Raw genomic sequence first — 21,599 nt, 5'->3', positions numbered from 1 at the left:
CATCTTGCTTACGTAGTTTGTATAATTTTATAGGTTAGATTTGTGAAGTATATTTATCTGAGTCTAGCAATTGAAGTCATGTGTTTTTATTGTTTCTTTCAGTTATGTATTCTCATTTTGCCCAAGACCTTTGGTCAGAGCACAGCATAAAAGATTCTTTCCAAAAAGTGATACTAAGAAGATATGAAAAATGTAGACATGACAATTTACAGTTAAAAAAAGGCTGTGAAAGTGTAGATGAGTGTCCAGTGCACAAAAGAGGTTATAATGGACTTAAACAATGTTTGACAACTACCCAGAGAAAAATACTTCAATGTGATGAATATGTGAAATTCTTGCATAAATTTTCAAATTCAAACAAACATAAGATAAGAGATACTGGAAAAAAACCTTTTAAATGTATAGAATATGGGAAAACTTTTAACCAGTCTTCAACCCGTACTACATATAAGAAAATTGATGCTGGAGAGAAACGCTACAAATGTGAAGAATGTGGTAAAGCCTATAAGCAGTCCTCACACCTTACTACACATAAGAAAATTCATACTGGAGAGAAACCCTACAAATGTGAAGAATGTGGCAAAGCCTATAAGCAGTCCTGTAACCTTACTACACATAAGATAATTCATACTGGAGAGAAACCCTACAGATGTAGAGAATGTGGCAAAGCTTTTAACCACCCCGCAACCCTTTTTTCACATAAGAAAATTCATACTGGAGAGAAACCATACAAGTGTGATAAATGTGGCAAAGCCTTTATTTCATCCTCAACCCTTACTAAACATGAGATAATTCATACTGGAGAGAAACCCTACAAATGTGAGGAATGTGGCAAAGCTTTTAACCGTTCCTCAAACCTTACTAAACATAAGAGAATTCATACTGGAGATGTACCCTACAAATGTGACGAATGTGGCAAAACCTTTACCTGGTACTCAAGCCTCTCTAAACATAAGAGAGCTCATACTGGAGAGAAACCCTACAAGTGTGAAGAATGTGGCAAAGCCTTTACTGCATTCTCAACTCTAACTGAACATAAGATAATTCACACAGGAGAGAAACCGTACAAATGTGAAGAATGTGGCAAAGCTTTTAACTGGTCCTCAGCCCTTAATAAACATAAGAAAATTCATATTAGACAGAAACCCTGCATAGTGAAGAATGTGGAAAATCTTTTAAATGTTCCTCAACCCTTAATAAGCATAAGATAATTCATACTGGAGAGAAACCGTATGAATGTGATGAATGTGGGAAAGCCTTTAACTAGCCCTGGACTCTGACTAAATATGAGAATTTATATGGAACATAAACCCTACAAATACAAAGAATGTGACAAAGCTTTTTAAGGAAGTTCTCAACCCTTATTACACATAATTTATACTGGACAGAAACCCTACAAGTGTGAAGAATATGGCAAAGCCTATAACAACTTGTCAATTCTTTTTGTTTTTTGAGATGGAGTTTCACTCTTGTCACCCAGGCTGGAGTGCAATGGCACGATCTCAGCTCACTGCAACTTCTGCCTCCTGGTATCAAGCCATTCTCCTGCCTCAGCCTCCCGAGTAGCTGGGATTACTGGTGCCCACCACCATGCCCAGCTAATTTTTGTATTTTTAGTAGAGATGGGGTTTCATCATGTTTGCCAGACTGGTCTCCAACTCCTGACCTCAGATGGTCCACCCACCTCAGCCTCCTAAAGTGCTGAGATGACAGGCATGAGCCACGACGCCCAGCCACAAGTTCTCAATTCTTAAGAGACATGGCGATAATTCATGCTGAAGAGGAACTCTACAAACCTGAAAGATGCAACAGTGCTTTTACCACCACCTCCAACTTTTGTATACATAAAAATAAATTATACTAATGTGAAACCCTGGAAAAGTATGAAATGAGACAAAGCATTTATATGGTTGCCACACTTGATTGTAGGTAAGAGAATTAAAGCTGCCAAAACTCCTACAAGTGTGAAGAATGTGGCAAAACTTTTGAGTGCTTACACCTTATTTCACAGGAAAGCTTTTATCCTTGAGAAGAATTGTACAGATATAAAGAATATGGAAACGCCATTAACGCCCACTCACATCTCAACAGAAGAAGGTTCATAGTTAATAAAAGCATTAAAAGTGCAATTACTGTCAAAAAATCTTTCAGAAAATATAAGCCTTTAAAGAAGAATATTTATTCTGAAATCAGCTATTACAAATATAAGGGGGGGTTGTAGTACCTTTACTTGTATCCCAGATCTTGTTGCACACATTGTGTACTAGAGGAAAACCCTGAAGCAGTTGCTCCAGCTTTATTCAACATCATGGAATTTATATTGGAGAAGAGTCCTGCAAATATAATGAATTTTGAAAGACTTTTTTTTTTCAAAATCTATAGCTTAGAAAACATCAGAGAGTTTATACTAAAGTATATTTTTGCAGATGTAAATATGAAAAAAATAATTCAAAATTGATTTTATGTAAATATGAGAATTTACACTAGAATAAGGCACTGACACTTCAGACATTACACTAAATCAGAGTATTGAGTATAAAAATGAATCCACAACTAAAGCTGTTTTTGTATATAACTTTAAAAGGGAGATTTTCTGAAGCATTGTAATTTCATTGAAAGTGTACTTGTTTCTTGAAAAAAATTTTTGAACAGTGAATAATGATGTAATACAACTTTCAAATTCTTTATGCTGTTATTTTATTCCTATTGTGGTCACATGTGAAAGCATGTGATCAAGTGTTGCTGCATCAGGGATATTACAGATTCTCTTTTATTGGGTATTATGACCTTTTCTATAAAAGAATAAGGACATTAAAATGTAAGATGCATGATAAAAATGTAAGTGGAGAGGCTCTTTGTAGTTAACTTATATTAAGTAATGTATAAGGTGGGGGTTCTCATTTGTATAATCCTAGCCTATGACTTAATGTTGATGTTTTGCTTTGTCTTTTGGGTGGCCTAACCTACATTAACATGTTGGCAGACCATTTTAAAACTTTTTTTTTTCAAAAATTATAATGAATTACTTTATTAATAAAGATTTTTAAAAAGTGGGGGTTCAGAGTAATAGTTTTCTACATTATAGTGAGAAAAATTACAGTTAAAAGTATTAAATGAGAATATTATTTTACTAATTGTACTTTTATGTAATCGAATGCAGTATATTTAAAAATTGTTAGATGATGTGTGAACTTAATTTCATTTTTTATACCATGTTAAGACTATTCTGCGTTTAATGAAGCATTATTATGCCACTAACTTTTTTTCTTTTTTTTTGAGATGGAGTCTCGGTCTTTCACCCAGGCTGGAGCGCTGTGGCGCGATCTCGGCTCACTGCAACCTCCACCTCCCAGGTTCACACCATTCTCCTGCCTCAGCTTCCTGAGTAGCTGGGACTATAGGCACCCGCCACCATGCCCGGCTAATTTTTTTGTATTTTTAGTAGAGATGGGGTTTCACTGTGTTAGCCAGGATGGTCAATCTCCTGACCTTGTGATCCGCCCACCTCGGCCTCCCAAAGTGCTGGGATTACAGGCGTGAGCCACCGCACCTGGCCATTATGCCACTAACTTTAACCTATCCCACCTTAATCAAGGGTGTACTTAAAAGATGGTAACAATATACTGTTTGGTACATAGTGGAATAACATCTCTACTCGTCACTTTGCCAGTGGCTTTAAACTGCAAATGAGTTGAAGAATTGTTCCCATAGGTTAAATTTTTTTTTCTTATTGAAATCTATTACTAGTATTTGTGGGTATACAGTATGTGTATATCTTTATGCCTTATATGGCATATTTTGATTCAGGCCTACAATATGTAGTAATTACATTAGGGTAAATAAGGTATCCATCACCTCTAGCATTTATCCTTTGAATTACAGTGTAATTATACATTTTTAATTATTTTAAAATGTACAATTAAATTGTTACTGACTACAGGTTTATTTTTATGGTCATAATAAAAATTATACAGAAAAATAAATAAAATATGGCCAGGTGCAGTGGCTCAGGCGTGTAATCCCAGCACTTTCCAAGGCAGGTGGATTGTCTGAGGTCAGGAGTTCAAGACCATCCTGGCCAACATAGTGAAACCCCGTCTGAGGCAGCGCTCCTTTCGCGGGGGCACTCGCTGTGGATTAATAAAGTACACTGACACACATTTCTGCTCTGCCAGTCCAGCTGAGGGTCTGAGCTGCTTACAGGCTCCAAGGTGAGTTCTGTAAACAGTTGCAACTTGGCTCTGATCAGATAGTGAGGCTTGCATTTATTCAGTAAGACTAATTAACAAAAGTTGTGAGTAAACACCACTAGAGGGTAAAATTAAAGGCCAGGTTCCCAGGCCTAAAGCCAACACCATTTGTGGGTAATAAACTGCGGACCCCCGAGTAGGCGGCAGTAAAGTACCCTCAGCAGGACAAGTTAGTCTTAAGCCCATATAACTAAACAGGTTAGTAAGATAAACTTCCTACATTCCTTTTTACTTGCACCCTAATCTTCCTGGCCTCCTGCAAAGAGACCCTGGCTGCCTTCAGCCAAGCAATCAAGCTATGCAAACTCTCAGGCCTTTTAGGAGAGCTTTTGACTGTTACTCTTTTAAATATTTTTCCCACCAGCCTGATTGAACCCCAACACCCAGCTCTACTAAAAATACAAAAATTAGCCAGACATGGTGGCACACACCTGGAGGCTGAGGCAGGAGAGAATCGCTTGAACCCCGGAGGTGGAGGTTGCAGTGAGCTGAGATCATGCCGCTGCATTCCAGTCTGGGCAACAGAGCAAGACTCTATTTCAAAAAAAAAGAGAAAGAAATAGAAATAGAATCCATGTATTTCTGAATCCTGAAAAATGTATTAGTAAATGTTTATTATATAGTTTTCTTTGAACATCTGGTCTGTCTGCAAACATATAGACCTTTTTTTTTTTTGAGATGGAGTCTTGCTCTGTCCCCAGGCTGGAGTGCAGTGGCATGATCTCAGCTCCCGGGATCGAGTGGTTCTCCTACCTCAGCCTCCCGAATAGCTGGGACTACAGGCATGTGCCACCATGCTTAGCTAATTTTTGTATTTTTAGTAGGGATGGGCTGTCACCATGTTGGCAAGGATGGTCTCGATCTCTTGACCTCATGATCTGCCCGCCTGGGCCTCCCAAAGTGCTGGGATTACTTATATGAAATAAAATTTTAAATAAAAAATAGCATTTGATTACAACTATTGGTGAGACTATTAGTGTGAAGTCATATTTTTACTTACATTGACAAAATAACCATTCTGTATATTGGATATTGACTTCTATTGACAAAATAGCCATAACAATATTCTGATTTAGAATAATACTCCTTTTCTGCTGTATATTTGCAAGCTTTTATCAAATATTACGGGAGCTCAATAGAAATCAACAATATGAATCTTTATTTACCACAAACATTATTGATGCCTATGCTTGTTTTTCTTAAAATCCATTAGCTTTTTATGACACATTTATACTTTTTCAGTTGTTTATTACTGAGAAGTGGCTGTCCTGCCAGAAAACTGCTATTCTCAGCTGTATCCACAATGACTAATAGTGAGTGGAAGTGCAGTGGATAAAAGCAAATGTGTCTTCTCTGTATCTTTTTTCATCCATTGGCTAAAAAACAGGAGGATGCAGAAGATGAAAGAAAATACAATCCCTGAAAGATCATGAAGAAGCTCTCAATCAGACAAAAAACCCCATAGGAGATTTTTTTTTTCATTATTGTACTCTCTGCTTCTATGAGTTTAAATTTCTTTTATACTTTACATAGAAATAAATCTAGGCTTACATAGAAATAAACCTAGGCTTACATAGAAATAAACCTAGGCTTACATAGAAAGAAACCTAGGCTTTTGGCCAGGCATGGTAGCTTAAGCCTGTAATTCCAGCACTTTGAGAGGCAGAGGCAGGTGGATCACCTGAGGTCGGGAGTTGGAGATCAGCCTTACCAACATGGAGAAACCCCATGTCTACTAAAAATACAAAATTACCTGGGCGTGGTGGTGTGTGCCTGTAATCCCAGCTACTCGAGAGGCTGAGGCAGGAGAATTGCTTGAACCTGGGAGGCGGAGGTTGCTGTTAGCCAAGACCGCGCCACTGCACTCCAGCTTGGGTGACAGAATGAGACTCCATCTCAAACAAAACAAAACAAACACAAATGAAAGGGAAGGAAGTGGATTACTGATAATAACTAAGGTATGGAATCAACCTGAGTGTTCATCAGTAGGTGAATGGAGAAAGAAAATGTATATATACACAATGAAATGCCATTCAGCCCTTAAAAATAAAGTCTTGTTATTTGCAACATTCATGAATCTGAAAGGTATGCTAAGTAAACCCAGCACAGAAAAAAAAAAAAAAAAATTCCTTTTTTTTTTTTTTTGAGATGGAGTTTCACTCCTGTTGCCCAGGCTGGAGTACAGTGGCATCATCGCAGCTCACTGCAACCTCCGCCTCCCAGGTTTAAGTGATCTCCTGCCTCAGCCTCCCTAGTACCTGGGATTAGAGGCACATGCCACCATGCCCAGCTAATTTTAATATTTTTAGTAGAGATGGGAGTTTCACCATGTTGGCCAGGGTGGTCTCGAACTCCTGACCTCAAGTGATCCACCCACCTCAGCCTCTCAAAGTGCTGGGTTACAGGTGTAAGCCACCACACCCAGCCAGAGGCCTACGTTTCTTATTAGAAGATAGGCTGTGATACTGAAAGCAAATAAAATGGTACATGTTACCTGGCTGCATTTCGAAGATAGACGGTGATACTGAAAGCAAATAAAATGGTACATGTTACCTGGCTGCATTTCAAACAGGTGATGGTGACACTGCACTGAAGCACCAAAGGTGATTCTTGTTGGCCAGGCCAGAGCTCCTTGTGAAAAAGGTTAGGCCCACTGGTATGTCTGAAGCGTCCTAGCTGGATGGACAGAACCACATGGGCTATTTTGATTAGACTCTGAATTTAAAACACCTTGGTGCCCAGTAATGAGAACATTTTCACATTTAGTATAACGTGATTTGGTGTGTGGCTTGGATTTGACAAATCTTCACTGAGCTAATGGCTGATTGGATTTACTTGGCCTGAATGGAAAATAAAAATCACCTCTGAGTGCTTTGGTGGTCTTTTTTATACATATAGATATGATATCGGTGGCTAGATAAACATATACACAGAAAGGCCAGGCACGGTGGCTCATGCCTGTAATCCCAGCACTTTGGGAGGCCGAGGTGGGTGGATCACCTGTGGTCAGGAGTTCGAGACCAGCCTGGCCAACATGGTGAAACCCCATCTCTAGTAAAAATACAAAAAATTAGCCAGGTGTGGTGGCAGGTGCCTGTAATCCCAGCTACTCGGGAGGCTGAGGTAGGAGAATCGCTTGTACCCAGGAGGCAGAGGTTGCAGTGAGCTGATATTGCACCATTGCACTCCATCCTGGCCAACAAGAGTGAAACTCCATCTCAAAAAAAAAAAAACAGAAAATGGGTAACATAGGTATGTCAATGTAATTCCCATTATTGCATATGTCCTGTAGACAAGCCTCAGAATAAGTAGGTCAGAGGTCGCTTTCCTTCTCAACTTCTGCAGCCCAGATGAGTTTAATAAACCACTTAGATCAGCTTAGATGGATATAAGTCAATCGACCCAAATGGCAAATGTGAATCACAGGCATACAGTGAGAAAGGAAGCAGGGCCCTGAAATGCTAAGCTGGAACTAGAGTCTAAGATGGCTTTACCAAAAACATACTTCCCAGGCCATGCACCTATATGTGAAGCTTTATTGATGTTTAAACATAACATTGTATGGCTGTGTTCCAGTCTGAGATGGTATGGATCCATATAGATGAGAGTAAGTTTATATCTGCATCCTCAGTGTAGGCTGGGGAATTTAAAATGTTGATTAATATCTATTGTATACATAAATATCTACATAGGCAAAGTCATATAATTCTATATGTTGTGTTTACCCATGTATAATCTAGATACAGATCTAGCATTTTTTTTATATGCATACAGAATAAAGATATAGGAGGTCAAAGGATAAATGGGTATTTGTACTTATAGCAATGTAAAGAAAAACGTCAATAAATGCAAAATCTTATTTGCCATTTAAATTTTGTCCACAAGAGCACACAAATGGAGGTATGCTCTGACCTGCATCTTGCTGCATTTAATGTTTTCTTTTTTCCCTTTTTTTCTTTTTCTTTTTTTTTTTTGAGATGGAGTTTTGCTCTTCTTGCCCAAGCTGGAGTGCAATGGCACGCAATCTCAGCTCACCGCAAGCTCCACCTCCCAGGTTCAAGCAATTCTCCTTCCTCAGCCTCCCGAGTAGCTGGTATTACAGGCATGTGCCACCACACCCGGCTAATTTTGTATTTTTTAGTAGAGACGGGGTTTCTCCATATTGGTCAGGCTGGTCTCGACCTCCTGACCTCAAGTGATCCACCCGCCTCGGCCTCCCAAAGTGCTGGGATTACAGGCATGAGCCACCATGCCTGGCCAATTCTGCAGGTTTGAAAGGGGTCCATGGATTGGCTTCATTCACAGCTAATGCTGACCCTACTTGCCCTAGATCACTTATAGCAGCACTCAACTAGACAAAGTGCCACAGCACACAGTTCCTTAAACCCATACTCTTCTCACAACATAAATGCTTTCAGTCCAAAATAAAAACCACCAATCACTATCCTAAAACATGGCATACTCTGCTGGTCCTTTAAACTTTACAGAGGCTGGAGAAGGCAGCTCATGTCTGAGTAAGTCTGCATTTGGAAAACAACATGCACACATGCGTTAATGCAATGTTTATGGAGCATGCTCTGTGTGCTCAGAAGCACGCTACAGAGCACTGTGGTGGGAAGATGACATGAATTTATCCTCATAATACCCTGGGAGGTGGGTACTAACTGTCCCATAATTCCCTGGATTTATATGAAAAGCCCAGCATTTACATTTCTTCTTGTTCTCACTGATTTTTTTTAATTTTTTAATTTTTTTTTAATGCATGGAACAGGCCAGGCACGGTGGCTCATGCCTATAATTCCAGCACTTTGGAGGGCCAAGGCAGGTGGATCATCTGAGGTCAGGAGTTCACGCAAATCAGGGGGCCCGTGAAAGGCAACTGAGCAGGGATCCATGGGAAAGACACCCTCAGAGGCACAAGATTCTCTCGTTACCTTTCAGTTTTGCTGATACTTCAATTAAAGTCTCCTGGGAAACATCTGCAGTAGGTTCTTCCTCTGTAGTTCTTCTTACCTTGCCTGTAAAACAAACCCTATCTTTAGTGTCTGCATAGGTTTCCACTTCTTGTCCCCACCTGAGGAATGGAAAGCAACGGCACAGTCCTTGCTCATGTTTTGGAGTGAAAGGAGCTTGAAGGTCATGTGAGCTTTGCCAAGGCTTCTCCTGGCCTCATGTCAGATACAGCTCCTAACTCCCAAGCAGCCTACCATAGTGTCCTCCTTTTTTTGCGTGTGTGATGGGGTTTCGCACTTGTTGCCCAGGCTGGAGTGCAATGGTACAATCTCGGCTCACTGCAACCTCCGCCTCCCAGGTTCAAGTGATTCTTCTGCCTCAGCCTCTCAAGTAACTGGGATTACAGGCATGCGCCACTAAGGGAGGAGACCACTCCTCATATTGTCTTATGCCCAATTTCTGCTTCCAAAGAAAGAAGAAGTAAAAACTAAAAGGCAGAAATGAAATCCACAGGCAGACAGCCCAGCGCCACACCATGGGCCTGGTAGTTAAAGATCGAGCCCTGACCTAATCGGTTATGTTATCTACAGATTACAGACATTGTATAGAAAAGCACTGTGAAAATCCCTGTCCTGTTCTGTTCCATTCTAATTACTGGTGCATGCAGCCTTCAGTCACTTACTCCCTGCTTGCTCAATCGATCACGACCCTCTCATGCAGACCCCCTTAGAGTTGTAAGCCCTTAAGAGGGATAGGAATTGCTCACTCAGGGAGCTCGGTTTTTGAGACGTGAGTCTTGCCCATGCTCCCGGCCGAATAAAGCCCTTCCTTCTCTAACTCGGTGTCTGAGGGGTTTTGTCTGCGGCTCGTCCTGCTACATTTCTTGGTTCCCTGACCAGGAAGCGAGGTGATTAACGGACAGTTGAGGCAGCCTGTTAGGCGGCTTAGGCCTGCCCTGTGGAGCATCCCTGCGGGGGACTCCGGCCAGCTTGAGCGATGCGGATCCTGAGAGCGCTCCCGGGTAAGCAAATTCCCTGGTGGAACGCCTCACCAGAGCAGCGTGTGGCAGCCCCCGCGGAGGATCAATGCAGTGGCTGAACACCGGGAAGGAACTGGCACTTGGAGTCTGGACATCTGAAACTTGGTAAGACCAGTCTTTGGAACTTGCCCACTCCATTTGAGTGGAAGTGTGGCCTGATCACCTATGGCGTGCCTGTACCGGCACTTTGGTTTTTGTTTTTGACTTGACTTGGATTGCTTGATACTTTGGTTTTGGTTTTGACCTTGCTTGGATTTCTAGATACCCCGATTTTGGTATTGATTCTGGTTTGGTGTAAACTGTAAAAGTATGTGTGTGCCCTTTTTACCCGTTATTTGTTTTGTGGTGTGCGTGTGGTGCGAGCGTGGTGTTTTGTCTTGAAGAAGCATGGGTCAGGCACAAAGTAAGCCTGCCCCAGTAGGAACTATGTTGAAAATTTTCAAGAAAGGATTTAAGGGAGATTACAGTGTTACTGTGATACCAGGAAAACTTAGAACTTTGTGTGAAATAGACTGGCCAGCATTAGAGGTGGGTTGGCCATCAGAAGGAAGATTGGACAGGTCCCTTGTTTCAAAGGTATGGCACAAGGTAACCTGTAAGCCAGGGCACCCAGACCAGTTCCTGTACATAGACACTTGGTTATAGCTGGTTTTAGACCCCCACCCCACAATGGTTGAGAGAACAGCAGCATAAGCAAGCTTGCAGAGGCAAGGAAAGACCAGCAGAGAGAGAAAGAGGAAGAGACAGAGATGAAGAGGGAGTCAAGGAAAGAGAGAGAGAGGCAGAGAAAGAGAAAGAGACAGAGGCAAAAGGAAAGTCAAAGAGAAAAAGAAAATCAGAGAAAGAAAGAGAGATATACAAGTAGTTAAGAAAAAAGTGTACCCTATTCCTTTAAAAGCCAGGGTAAATTTAAAACCTATAATTGATAATTGAAGGTATTCTCCATAACCCTATAACACTCCAATACCACTTTGTTGTCAGTGTAAACAAGGGCGTATTCTGAAAGCACTGAGGCCACTGATAACCCGTAGCCTTCCTATCAAAAATCCTTAACCCAGTAACCCGCAGATGGCCCAGATGCATTCAATCTGTAGCCGCAACTGCTTTGCTAACAGAAGAAAGTAAAAAAATAACTTTTAGAGGAAACCTCATTGTGAGCACACCTCACCAGTTCAGAAGTATCCTAAGGGAAAAAAAAAAAAAAGTGTGATTTAACATTAACCACTGAAAATTCCCTTAACCCAGAAGTTTTCCTAACAGGGCATCTAAATCTTAATTACCATACAAGGGTCCGACCCGACCAGACCTAGGAGGAACTCCCTTCAGGACAGGAGGATCAATCGTTCCTCCCAGATAATTGAAGGAAAAAAAAAAAGCCATCTACACCAATTCTAAATTAATTTGGACAAAACAAGGTCTTATTAATGGCAAAGGATAATTAAAATCCCAAACTTACAAGGTTTTCAACAAAAGTAAAGTTTGCTAAAAGTTAACAGTGTAACATGTATTATAGTAACTTCTAATCTTGTGGCCTTAGACAGTCTCGTCCACAGACATAAAGGAAGTTCACTTTGGAAAAGAATGGTTATCATCTTCAAAAGAAAAGGGAAAAAAGTGGGGGAAGAATTTATGTAAAAAGAGTGTTATATGGTAAATTCTTGTCCTGAAATAAATTAACTGTTTAAAGAAAGAAAGGTTTGTAATAAGTCAGAAAGTTGAGGCATGTCAAAGAATTGTCTGCAAAAGTCATGAAAGAGAAAAATGTTATAAAAAAAGAATTTATGCAAGAAATGTTGTATAATTTAAAAGTAGCTAGGCCTCCTGAATGTAAAACTATTGAAAAAAACAGTTTATGTGCAAGGTGTATAAGGAAAGTAAAATATACCTTTGGTAAAAGGATTATAAGGAGGCATAAGAATGTAAATTTTTACCTACATTAAAAGATTAAAAAAATTATTGTTTTGAAGGTTTAAGCAAGTTTTTAAACGTTAATTTTAAAGAAAATTCTGTGTGTAAACATATTAGCTAAAGTTAAAGGGGTATCATCCAGTTTTTTTGTGAACTGGACATTAAAATAAAAACACAACAGGTTTTTCTTAAAGCACTAACGTACTCTTTAACAAAAATTATAAAAGGTTAAAAAGAGTCTATAAAAATCTTACCTTATGGTCTGACATTAAAAATTGGATAAATATATCTACAAGGTTTTATTAAAATTAAGTTTCACATTAATAACACACTAATATAATGGTGAAATTTAGCTTATCTGGTATAAAAATCATATAAGAAGCATTATTAAATATAAAATGGTGTTTGGCTTTCTTTGGTCTAAAAACTAATAAAAGCAGGTGCTAAAAGAAATTTCTCAGTAGAAAGGCACCAAAGACTATAAAGTCCACTGCTGACGTCCCCACATTTAAAACAAAAGGTCAATTTCTTAGAAATTATATACTTGGTTTATCTTCCACTTTCCTTTACCTCAAAACTACAAGTCTTTTAGCACATGTACCACCCCTAGAATTTCCAGCAAACCAGCACCAGCCTAAAGATCACGTTCTCATCAAAAGGTGAAAAGAAAGGAAACTCGAGCCAGCCTAGGAAGGACCCTACCTTGTGCTGCTAACCACCGAGACTGCTGTTCGTACAACGGAAAAAGGATGGACTCATCACAACTGAGTCAAGAAAGCGCCGCCCCCTCCAGAGTCGTGGGCCATAGTCCCAGGGGAAAACCCTACCAAACTAAAGCTAAGAAAACTTTTAACTCTTTCAAAATCTATTGTATTACTGTTTCTTCTTTCCTCGCTCTATTGCTGACCATCTAGTTATTAACATAACCAAGTCAATTTTGCCTCAAACTATTGCATTTAATGCTTGCCTTGTTATACCCTGTGGGGACTCACCAAGTGAAAGACAGCTCTCTACTTCAGAAAAGTACCTCTGTCCCTCCTGAATCTCCTCAGACTGGGCATTAGTAAATTAGGACTATTTAATCTGGGGAAATCTTGATAAAGACTCCAGTGTCAACCAGGAGTCTTGCTCCCCAATGTAGAGCTTTTATGCTGTAGTTGGTCCAACATTCTGTGGACCACTAAAGAGCAAGGATGGACTGCCCCAAATGGTTTTTGTAATTCCCTAAAATCATGCATTCATTTTACTAGAGGATCATATAAGTTAAAGACTTAAAACGAACTTTGGCAATTAAGACAGGATACCAAGATGCAAATGCCTGGTTGGAATGGATCAAATATTCCATCCCACGTTAAACAAAAGCAATTGTTATGCTTGTGCACATGGCAGGCCAGAGGCCCAGATTGTCCCCTTTCCACTAAGGTGGTCCTCCAGTTGACCAGGCATGGGCTGCATGGTAGCTCTTTTTCAGGATTCTACAGCCTGGAGTAACAAGTCGTGCCAAGCTCTCTCTGCTATATCCCAAAGTCCGGCACCCTGCAGGTCAGTCCCCGAGGGCCATCCAGCCTCCGTCTCCCAACAGTAAGTTCACTTTGTGTCTCTCATGATAGGGAGAAAACTTAGCGTTCCTTGGAGACCTGAAGGGATGCAGTGAGCTTAAGAATTTTCAAGAGCTTATCAATCAGCCCTTGTTCATCCCCAAGCTAATGTGTGGTGATATTGTGGTGGACCTTTACTGGGCATTCTGCCGAATAACTGGAGTGGCACTTGTACTTTAGTCCAATTGGCTATCCCTTTCACCCTGGCATTTCATCAACCAGAGGGAAGAAAAATAAGACATCGTAAAGCGAGAGAAGCCCCTTATGGGTCTTTCAACTCTCACGTCTATTTAGACGCAACTGGAGTCCCATGGGGAATACCAAATCAATTTAAAGCTTGAAATCAAATAGCTGCAGGATTCAAGTCAATATTTTGGTGGGTGACAGTTAATAAAAATGTAAATTGGATAAACTACATCTATTACAACCAACAGCAACGAGCTTTTCGTGAGTTAAAAGAAAAACTCATGTCGGCGCCAGCCCTGGGGCTACCTGACCTGACAAAACCCTTTACACTTTATGTGTCAGAAAGAGAAAAAATGGCAGTTGGAGTTTTAACCAGACTGTGGGCCTCCTAAGTAGCTGGGATTACAGGCGCCTGCCACCATGCTCAGCTAATTTTTTTGTATTTTTAGTAGAGATGAGGGTTTCCCCATGTTGGCCAGGCTGGTCTCGAACTCCTGACCTCAGGTGATCTACCTGCCTCCGCCTCCCAAGGTGTTGGGATTACAGGCGTGAGCCACCATGCCCGGCTAAACTTAACTTGAATTATTTCTTATAGCTGCCTATTTTAAAGAAAAACAGAAATGAAGCTCAACCAATCAGAAGTAGCCAACAACCTTATATAACTAGGGACTTTTCAACAAGGTAAACAAACAAAAAACCAAGAAGAAACAAGTTTATAACTACCACTAATCAAATAATTTGTTTCTACATTTTTCCAATAAATAGTTGCCTCTTACACTGTCAGTGAAACCTAAACCTCTTTTAGACTGGTGTCCTATAATTAATCAATTGCTGTTACTCAAATAAACTCTTTACAATTTTATCGTGTCTCAGATTACTTTTTAGAGGAATAAAATAAACTAGGAATCCATATTACACAAAGGTTTACAGAATGAGAAAAGACATACGACATTCATAAAATATATGAATGTAGACATAAGCAAATAGAAAAATTACATGTTCTTAGAAAAACTCAATATACTATCAATATAAATTGTCCTTAAGGTAGTTTATAAATTAAATTTTGTTCTAATATAGATACCATTAGATATTGGAGGTAGGCATTTTACTATAAAATAGCATTTAGGCCGGCTGTGGTGGCTCACACCTGTAATCCCAGCACTTTGGGAGGCTGAAGTGGGCAGATCACCTCAGGTCAGGAGTTCGAGACCAGGCTGGCCAACATGGTGAAACCCTGTCTCTATGAAAATACAAAAATTAGCCAGACATGATGGCAGGTGCCTGTAATCCCAGCTATTCGGGAGGCTGAGGCAGGAGAATTGCTTGAACCTGTGAGGTGGAGGTTGCAGTGAGCCAAGATGGTGCCACCGCACTCCAGCCTGGGCGACAGAGCAAGACTCTGTCTCAAAAATAAATAAATAAATACATACATACATACATACATAAAATAAAACAGCATATAGATGAAAAGATAAGAAGAGCCAAGAAAACTCTGGGGAAACAAACAAACAAACAAAACCATAATATTGGCCAGCCCTGTGAAAAATCTTGATTAAAAAAGCTAATAGATCAGCTGGGCGTGGTGGCTCATGCCTGTAATCCCAGCACTTTGGGAGGCCGAGGTGGGTGGATCACGAGGTCAGGAGATCGAGACCAGCCTGGCTAACATGGTGAAACCCCATCTCTACTAAAATACAAAAAAAATTAGCTGGGCGTGATGATGGGCACCTGTAGTCCCAGCTACTTGGGAGGCTGAGGCAGGAGAATGGCGCAAACCTGGGAGATGGAGCTTGCAGTGAGCTGAGATTGTGCCACTGCACTCCAGCCTGGGTGACAGAGCAAGACTCTGTCTAAAAATAAATAAATAAAATAAATAAATAAAAGCTAATAGATAATTGGAACTAAAAATTCAGAAATAGACTAAAGTGCCTAAGAAAGTGTCTTAGTCCATTCAGGCTGCTGTAACAAAATACCTTAGGCTGGGTAATGTAAAAACAACAGAAATTTATTGCTCACAATTCTGGAGGCTGGAAAGTGCTAGATCAAGGTGCCAACAAATTTGGTGTTTGGTGACAGCCCTGATTCTCATAGATGATACCTTCTTGGTGTGTCCTCACATGGCGAAAGACAAGGACACTCCCTTCAATATTATTAAAAAGGGCACTTATTCCATTCAGGAAGATGGCGCTCTCTTGGCTTAGTCACTTCCCGAAAGGTCGCATGCCTAATACTATCCAGATATGAATTTGGAGGGGGACACAAATATTTAGACCAAACCAAAAATTTAATAAACAAGAAAAACTATGTGGAGGATGGCATCATTAATACTTGACATGTGAAAAATTGATGTTCCTATCACAAAGGAAAGAAATGACTTATTATTCATGTTCTTCATGACATAGAACAAAATAAAGGTCCAATGAAAGATAAATCTATACAAAAAAATGAATCAGTGTTGATAAGGTGAATTCTACAGGTTCAGGTTGTATCAGGATTTCTGAGGTTTCTGGGGATGGGCAGGGCCCCAGAGTTTCCTCTCGTGACATTTTCCCTGAAGTTGCTCATGTTCTTATTCAATTTGAAAGTGAATAAAGGCCAGGCACGGTGGCTGACGCCTGTAATCTCAGCACTTTGGGAGGCCGAGGCAGGTGGATCACAAGGTCAGGAGTTCAAGACCAGCCTGGCCAACATCATGAAACCCCGTCTCTACTAAAAATTAGCTGGGCATGGTGGCACGCTTCTGTAATCCCAGCTACTCGGGAGGTTGAGGCAGGAGAATCGCTTGAATCTGGGAGGCAGAGGTTGCAGTGAGCCGAGATTGCACCACTGGACTCCAGCCTGGGAGACAAACCAAGACTCCATCTCAAAAAAAAAGAAAAAAAGTGGATAAAAATGTTTTTTCCTGTTCCAATATTTAAGAAATTCAAAATAAACAGGCCTATGTATGCGTGATTCTCAAACAATCAGTCAGCGGTGCACTGTTAAGGAAGAGCAAAGAATCTCACATCCACAGAAGTACAATGTTCTGTCAGATAAAGATGTCTCCCCCTGCCAGAACCACATATTTTACACATGATCAGAGGCTTTCATGGGCAAGCATTGCTCTGTAGCCCTACCACAGACTTAACCCTGTCAATCTGACTTAGAAGGTCACTGATGAACACATGCCCTAGTGTTCTGATCTACATGAATCCTCTCTTAATGGTCCCTTCCAGGGATCTGGGATCTTTCCTGAATTCATCTGCCACACACAGATAGACTCAAAAATTTAGACAGAAGCTGTGATCCTCACTGGCACATCTGCCCTGTCCTATCAGCTTCTCTAGAAGTACACTGCTCTAATTGCTCCTGAGTGACCCCATCTAAGGGTATCTCTCTGTGCCAACATAATTGATTTCATAAACCGGGAAGAGAAATAAGCAAGAGTCTAGCTATGCTGGGGCTGTCTAAGATTCCCTTATCTATGTCTCTAATTTACCCAAATATTGACCAAAAAGATTAATGGTGGTAGGAAAATGGAAGGAGGAGCTCCAGTTCACAGAAGGAGAAAATATAATCAGTGCTGCCTAGCGTCCAGCTTAAGCTTACCCATGAGGGACTGAGTCTCTTCAGAAAAAAGCGATGGTTCTCCATTGTATTAGTCTGTTCTCATGCTGCTAATAAAGACATACCCAAGAGTGGGTAATTTATAAAGGAAAGAGGTTTAATTGACTCACAATTCCACATGGCTGTAGGTCAGGGCAGCGGGGTTCACAATCATGGAGGAAGGCAAGGATGAGCGAAGTCATGTCTTACACGGTGGCAGGCAAGAGAGCATGTGCAGGGGAACTGCCCTTTATAAAACCATCAGATCTCGTGAGACATAATCACTATCACGAGAACAGCATGGGAAAGACTCACCCCCATGATTCAGTTACCTCCCACCAGGTCCTTCTCACAACACATGGGAATTATGGGAGCTACAATTCAAGATGAGATTTGGGTGGGGATACAGCCAAACCATATCATTCATCATCTGAAGGAACTGTGGTCTCAGACAGCTGGGCACTGAGAGTGCACGCTGCCCCCTAGAATTCCACACCTACATCACAGAGAGACAGAACAGTCTCAAAGGATTCTTAAGGGTTAATGTGGGGAGCCAAAGGAGGAGATGAATTCACAGCTTGTGCCTTACCTTCTGGTCTAACCAGAACTACTTTTGTCCTGGCCCAACAAGATTCCCAGACTCTTTTCTGGGTTGCACCAGGGGTAATTCAGAAAGACGAAAAGTTATTAATGCCCCTCCATTCCCCACAGCTCCTGAGGTCTAAGTTGTTCATTCCCTGGGTTTTAGGTTGTTGTTCTCCCTCTGCCTCCACAGAATCAGTGTGCCCCATTCCAGTACCTATGATTTCACCTGTATTCTTGTCACCTCCTACTTTCTCCTAGACATTTTATCTAACAGAGCCAGGTGAAACAGAGACAAGGATATTTACATAAAACTTAAACAGAACTAAGTTGGAGTTCCATAACCCCCATTGGGCTGGGATGGCACTCAGGCTGGCCTAAGATTGTGGTTATGGAACAGAAAGACACATTTTGCCCAGGAATGATCAGTGTGGAATCTCAAGTTTGGGAAATAGATCCTTAGAGCGCCCAATCGTTTCATCCTTCTCTTGGAGGCAATCAGGAAGAGAGAATCCCCTTTTGGAGAAAACCATGTCTAATCAACAGATTACCTAACCAACATGTGTGGAAAAGGAGTTAAAATCTGACAGTTGACCCATTTTAGTAGATTTGGTAATAAACGCCACAAAGTCAGAGTTCAAGTGGTCTCAAAAGCCTAAAAGGTGACACAGATTAGTTTCAAGGGACACAAGGTGTCACTGGGTGTGCCAACCTCCCAGAGGGTGAGAACCATGGCAACTTTGGGCAGGCTGGGAAACGATCCCGGACTCTTGCGGTTCTGTGAGAAATCAAACTTACCGCAACTTTGGAAGTCAGGAAGCCAGCACGTTGGGGGATGCAGTATCACAGTTTCTTGGTGAGACAAGCTGCCCTGGTAGCTTGTCCTCTCCCATCAGGTAGGAGAGGTTAAAGAACAGGCAGTCTCCCCCTCTGCATGGCGGAACTGCTCTGAAGGCATGGAGGAGCGAGGCTGAAGGTGGGGGCCTTCGCCCACCATGCCGGGAGCTGAAATTTCTTGTTACCGGCAAGTGATCGCAGGGCTGCAGGACTACAATCCCAGCATGCACAGGGATCAGGGACTGTGCGCATCACTGGAGGAAGGGGCAGAGCTGCGCGCGCCTGGCTGAGCATGCTAGGACATGTAATCTCATGGCCAGTCCCAGCCCTTCGGCCACAAGGCTGCAGGACTACAATCCCAGCCTGTACCAGGCTCGGGGGCTGTTCGCAACCCCAGAGGAAGGGGCAGGGCGGTGCGCGCCGCGCCTGGTATGCTGGGAGTTGTAGTCTCTTTACTGCTCTCAGCCCATGGGTAGGTAGCTTCAGAACTACAATCCCAGTATGCATCGGGGTGGTGCGTAACCCTGGAGGGAGGGGCAGACACTTAACCTGTGTCTAAAGCACTGCTGGCCGCCGATTCTACGCCGCCCGGTCGCCAGGGAGAGTGAATACAGCTAGGGACGTGAAAGGCAGGTCTGGGCTGGGCATTGAGGAGGGTATTAAGCTAGGAAGTATGCCTTACCTTTGTCTAAATCGGGCGGGTTGTCCTCCCCTCATTGGCCTTGTGCAGCTCGGATTCCTCTCTCACCCGCACCCAGGGTTCTTCCCAGAGCATTGCGTCGTCTCCAGCCCAGGGAGCTGCCTTCTTTCCTAAACTGCTATAGAAACCGTCCTGATGTCTAAGACAATGTACTTTGTGCCGCAGGCCTCTGCCTTCCCTAGCCAGAGCGCGAGCTCAGCCGCTTTTGAGAGAAATCTGCCACCTGGCCCACCTGTGCACAACTTCAGAGCTTTGCAGGGGGTGACAAGGGCTGTGGCTTCAGGGAAATGTCACGCGCACTGGCACCTTTTTCGCGAATGTGAAAATTGAGACATCAAGAAGGTTAATTATAGGGTTGCCCAGGATCTGCCAAGAGCAAAGAAGAAAACCCCATTTCCCAGGCATGTGTCTTGTGAGCCATTTTTTATCAACCCACTTAAGTGGACAAGCTCCAAAACACAACATGAAGCTGATGATAATTTAGGCAATTTACGTTTGAAATCATCGGCCTCATCTCAAGGCAGTGTCTTAGAGACACAGGTGGGACCTGATCCCTCAGGAACAGATAGCGTTCCAGCTTTGTGGGATTGACTTTTGAGATATGGAGCACTTCGGGGTCAATTGAAACCCGTCAGGTTTCACATCTCTGCTTTGGATGGAAAGCCCATCACCCACAGCTGTCAGAGATGTTCCTTAACTCACTGGGGCTCATCTGTTGAATTTTTCTATCTAGATAATGGAAACATCTAGGAGCACTTCTGCTTCCATGTAAACTCTTAATAATTGATGTCCCTAAAATTGTGTGTTCTCAGGGACAGTTCCTTTGGTTCCCAGATGGTACCAGCTTTCATGTTGTTACATCTAATATGTAAAAACCTGGATGTTAATCTCCAAGACATTGTTCACGTCACACATTCCAGTATTTTTCATTTGTGATTTCTGAATGTAGGACAATATCAAAGAACTGAAAACCTGGTCATAAAAATTGGACCCTATTACTGCATTTAGTGAATAATTTACCCCTTAGGGTTACTTACACCTGATTTCATCAGCACCTGTGTAAAGAAAGAAAAAAAAATTGTGGCATCTGCCAGGCGCAGTGGCTCAAGCCTGTAATCCCAGCACTTTGGGAGGCCGAGGCAGGTAGATCACCTGAGGTCAGGAGTTCAAGACCAGCCTGGTCAACATGGCGAAACCCCATCTCTACTAAAAATACAAAAATTTGCCGGTCGTGGTGGTAGGCGCTATAATCCCAACTACTCGGGAGGCTGAGACAGGAGAATCGCTTGAACCCGGGGGGGGAGGTTGCAGTGAGTCTAGGTCAAGCCACTTCATTCCAGCCTGGGCGAAAGGGCGAAACTCCATTTCAAAAAACAAAACAAAACAAAACCATGTGGCACCTATGCATGTGGCAAGATGAGGAAGTATAGGGAGACCACAGCACATTTCTAGGGCTCTTCTTTTGTTTTAAATAGTGCCTGTGGGGAAAGTCTATGTGATCCAGAGCACACATCCCTTCCCTAGCCGTCTGTTTTCATCCTCCTCCTTCCTGTGCCCTCTTTAGGTGAGGGTGTCTGATTACCCTCACCCACAAGTGTTGTATGGGGATGTTGTAACATAACCATATCCATCTTCTCAAAATGAGGATTAATAGAGAGGAGTGTCTTCGGACTTGTGTTCAGATGCACTGCTGTTTGGTGTGTGGCTGCTCTCAGCAGTCCCACGGCAGCTGTCTGAAAAGATTGGTACTGATGTAGCCACAGCTGGTGTTCACAGGGCTGGGTGCTTCTTATGGTTTGGTGTCTTTTGTTTAGATTTTGTGGCTCTGACCCTCTTCTGCTTATCCATTCCTGGTAGTATCTGCGAGGTTGCCTCGTTTGTTCCACTTGTTTCCTGGAAGCTTGTTGTGTAATTTTATTTCCCAGGATCTTTGGGATTCTATTCTCACTAGACCAGTCACT

General features: G+C 42.0%; 1 protein-coding gene and 1 long non-coding RNA gene across 9 annotated transcripts in view; one reads left to right on the top strand and one right to left on the bottom strand.

Moving 5' to 3' along the window:
* The window catches only part of ZNF506 (zinc finger protein 506), a 28,763-nt gene extending 25,710 nt beyond the window's left edge, over positions 1-3,053 (top strand). For all 5 annotated transcript variants that reach the window (XM_009435112.5, XM_016937107.4, XM_003316227.7 and 2 more), the window contains one exon: positions 103-3,053. In XM_009435112.5, coding sequence (XP_009433387.1) covers positions 105-1,211 — 1,107 coding nt within the window. In that variant the 5' untranslated portion in view covers positions 103-104 and the 3' untranslated portion in view covers positions 1,212-3,053. The remainder of the gene's footprint in view (positions 1-102) is intronic.
* On the bottom strand, positions 2,164-19,610 carry LOC107969852 (uncharacterized). Of its 4 annotated transcripts, XR_002940784.3 has the most exons (4): positions 18,900-19,561; positions 6,004-9,268; positions 4,682-4,784; positions 2,164-2,333 (listed from the first exon to the last, which is right to left on the bottom strand). It is a non-coding gene; the product is annotated as an uncharacterized LOC107969852 (long non-coding RNA). The 4 variants fall into 4 exon arrangements; XR_008540857.2 differs by having other exon boundaries at positions 4,682-9,268; positions 18,900-19,564; XR_010153773.1 differs by having other exon boundaries at positions 2,164-4,784.
* Positions 19,611-21,599: the final 1,989 nt, after the last annotated feature.

This window comes from Pan troglodytes, chromosome 20 (genome assembly GCF_028858775.2).
Source record: "Pan troglodytes isolate AG18354 chromosome 20, NHGRI_mPanTro3-v2.0_pri, whole genome shotgun sequence".
In the NCBI taxonomy this organism is placed as follows: Eukaryota; Metazoa; Chordata; class Mammalia; order Primates; family Hominidae; genus Pan; species Pan troglodytes.
This window is presented reverse-complemented; position numbering and strand designations above follow the sequence as displayed.